The sequence below is a fragment of the Vanellus vanellus genome (assembly GCF_965231255.1).
Source record: "Vanellus vanellus genome assembly, chromosome: 1".
In the NCBI taxonomy this organism is placed as follows: Eukaryota; Metazoa; Chordata; class Aves; order Charadriiformes; family Charadriidae; genus Vanellus; species Vanellus vanellus.
The window spans coordinates 88,650,810-88,653,937 of NC_138905.1; the positions used below are offsets into that span (position 1 = coordinate 88,650,810).

Consider the following 3,128-nt stretch of genomic DNA (forward strand, 5'->3'; position numbering starts at 1 on the left):
CAAAAAGTGATCAGCAGGATGGGGGAAAAGCAAACCCAGGGCAGCTCTTGGGTGGAGGGGAAACACCAGGTGAAGGAGCAAGGCTGAATAAAACCCAGGAGGCAGCAGGTTGCAGTGAGGTGTGCAGGGTGATCTGTTGCATATAAATTCTACCTGGTATAAAACCAGAAGCTTTAAATTCTTGTGTGGGGAGCCCTTCCTTCAGGGTGTGTCCAGAAAGACCTTCATGATCCTGTGGGAACTCCGGTTAACTGGCAAGCGATTAGCTCCAGACCTTCACTGCTTTTTTAAATGCAAACACAGATACCCTAGGGCGAAGAAGCTGCTACCTAGGAGCAAATGCGACCGTGACCACATTTCACATGGCCCACAGCCATCCAATACTTTCCCCTTTGCTATTACTGGGCAACACTGCCGTTGATGTTAATAAATATCTCTCCAAAAGGCCACTGCAAGGGCACTGATGTGGGCAAGTCCCCTGGGGCCCGCATGAACAGAGACAGGACTTGGGGAGCAGGATTGCATTGGGCAAAGGATTCAGCTCTACCTTTATCTGCCATTAGCAAAAGCCAGTGCACATTAATCAGACTTCTACGTAGCAAAAGGCAAGGCCAAGGGTCTAACAAGACAGAAGTAGCTACGCAGAGACCGCAGTGAGTTGGACACAGGATATCTAGGGATCTCACCAGAACAAAGCCAATTTTCCAGTCGTTCTTGTCCACAGAAGGACTGTTCTCTGGCAAGTTGACTAAGTTATCCCGCTTCTGCCTTCGCAGTGGATGGCGCTGGACATGATGGAGTAGGCTCCTCGAGCTACGCTTTCGTGCAGACAGCGTGGACCAGTCGCTTCGTGCCAGAGACATGTTGTAGTCATAAAGATCTAGCAGTGTCTGGTGGGTGATTTGGTCCAGCTCATCCAGCTTCTTCCGGATGGCGCTGTATCTATATGGTGGGGAGAGAGGAGCCTGCAGGTTTAGGGACGGATGCACATAAAAAGCTCAGAATAAGGCGTGTGGCAATTTGCTGGGGTGATTCAGGACATTCCTGCCACCAGCTGCAAATCCAACCCCTTGCTGGAGGCTACCATCCTTGTCAGAGAGAAATAAAGGCATCTGCTTTTGCCCTGTGGCAGTTTACAGTGCAGCCTGCTAACATACACCACCACGTAGAGCTGCCTAACTAACATGTAGGGCTGTGAAAGCCCTGCAGCAGCACAAGCTTGTGAAAAGTGCCCTTTCCACCAGCACTGCTACAGAAGGGGACAGTCAAGGACCACGAGGAGAACAAGAGCACATGCTTTTATCCTACACCCACAAAAGTCAAGGCAGTCCACAGCTCTGGGAGTTTATTTCTTACCTGTACGGATTGAGGGTGCACAGTGTCACAGCTGGGAAAGTCAGCCTGTCGGAGTTAAGGTTGAGGTTGAGGTTGACAGGGTAGCTGAAGTACTCCCCTGTAGAGGATCCCAAACTGCCAGTACATTAAGCCAAAGGTGAGAAAGAAGAGAACGGACCAGAAGGCTGTCTTCATCTTATTCTTTTTGGAGCACACCAGGCGGATAGCCCCGTGGATGGTCGTGTTGCTGCAGAAGAACTGGAATAGCTCCTGGTAGGAACTGTAGAATTCGATGAGACCCTCCCGTTCCTCTTCTTTCTGCTGCTGCTCCTCTTCTTGCTTACATTGTCTCGTTTTCTCCCCTTCTGTCATCTTCCCCGTCTTCACAGACCCACCCTACAGCACAAACTCAGAATTAGGGGGTAGCCCTGCAAGACCACAGCTCCGGGAAGCCCTGCCCGCTGCAAAACCTGCCTCTGCATCGCTATCTTTTCCCAAACCTTGGTGCTTTCACCCCCTCCTCCCTGACCCCCACCCTAGGCGCCCCACCGAGGTCCCCAGCCCTCCATCCACATGCTACCCTCCTCCCAGTCCACAGGTGACAGCGGGGCAGATTCTCCGCCACCGAACAGCCCCCCCGCCCCCCTCTCGCTGCCTCCCCCCCGCCCCCCCCCCGCACCGTCGCCCCCTCTCCGTGTCCCTCCTCCCCACCCCCCACCCCCCCACCCCCGCCCGCCCGCCCCGTCGGGGCCGCGGGACTGACTCGAGGGACCGTGCCCATGGCGGGCGGCGGCTGCTCGGGCCGGGGCCGGGGCCGGTGCGGTCTCCCCGAGGGCTGCCCGCCTCTGCCGCAGCCTCCCCGGCTGGGCTGGGACCGGTTCCTTTCCAGTTCGAGCCAGCACCCCGCCCGGCTCCTGCCCTGCCAGCCTCTCTCCCCGCCCGCCCCTCCTTCCTTCTCCTTCTCCTGCCCCTTCCCCTTCCTTCCCCCCTCCTTCGGGCGCCGCTCCCGGGGAAGAAAAGCCTCTTTAAACTCTCAAGTGTCCGCGACCAGGCAGAGGCGGCCGAGGGACCGGGGAGGCGGCGGGGCGCTGAGCTCGGCGGCGCCGGCGGGGGCGGGGGGTCAAGGCGCGGCCGCCGTCCGTCCCCCCCCCTCCCCGGTCCTCCCCGAGGGGAGCCCTGCCCCGGCCAGGTACGGCTAGAGAACAGTCTGTCCCTCCTCCTCCTCCTCCTCCTCCTCCTCCTCCTCCTCTTTCTCCTCCTTCCAGCCACCCACCCGCCGGCGGGGACGCGGCGTCCCAGCGAGCAGAGGTGATGCAGAAATTTGGCAGCGCGTGGCCCAAGGGCAGCGGGCAGCTGGAGGCAGCGCCGGTCGGCCGGGACACCCCCCCCGCCGCTCCCCCGTCCCCGCACCCCTCCCGGGGGCGACAGCACCGGCGGTGAGGGCTCGTTTGGGGCTTTAATGGCCAAATTCTGCTTTTCAAGGGCAAAGCCGAAGGCAGATGGAGAGTTTGGGGTGAGGTTTGCAAGCGGGATGGGGCTGGGGCAGGGAGGGCTGGCGGTGACGTGGTGATACGCATGAGGTAGCATCGCCTTGGCCGGTTCATTAACTAAAGAGATCTCTCATATCCAGGACTACCTGGCCCAACCATGAGTGGGAACATGCTTCAGTGGTCTATGCCTGGGAAATCAAAGCTTCCTGTCGTTACCAAAAGCCTCGCAGCGTTTCCTCAGACCACAGAAATGAACACCCATACCCAAGTGTGACCAGGAGTCCCCTAACACCCCCTTGCAAC

General features: G+C 58.5%; 1 protein-coding gene across 1 annotated transcript in view; it reads right to left on the reverse strand.

Annotated features, from left to right (window-relative positions):
* Positions 1–2,293, reverse strand: part of SCNN1A (sodium channel epithelial 1 subunit alpha) — a 6,572-nt gene extending 4,279 nt beyond the window's left edge. Inside the window, 4 exon segments of the mRNA XM_082485414.1 lie at positions 403–942; positions 1,357–1,451; positions 1,453–1,731; positions 2,099–2,293. Of these exon segments, the coding sequence (XP_082341540.1) occupies positions 403–942; positions 1,357–1,451; positions 1,453–1,731; positions 2,099–2,116 (932 nt within the window). The 5' untranslated portion in view covers positions 2,117–2,293.
* Between the last annotated feature and the right edge of the window lie 835 nt (positions 2,294–3,128).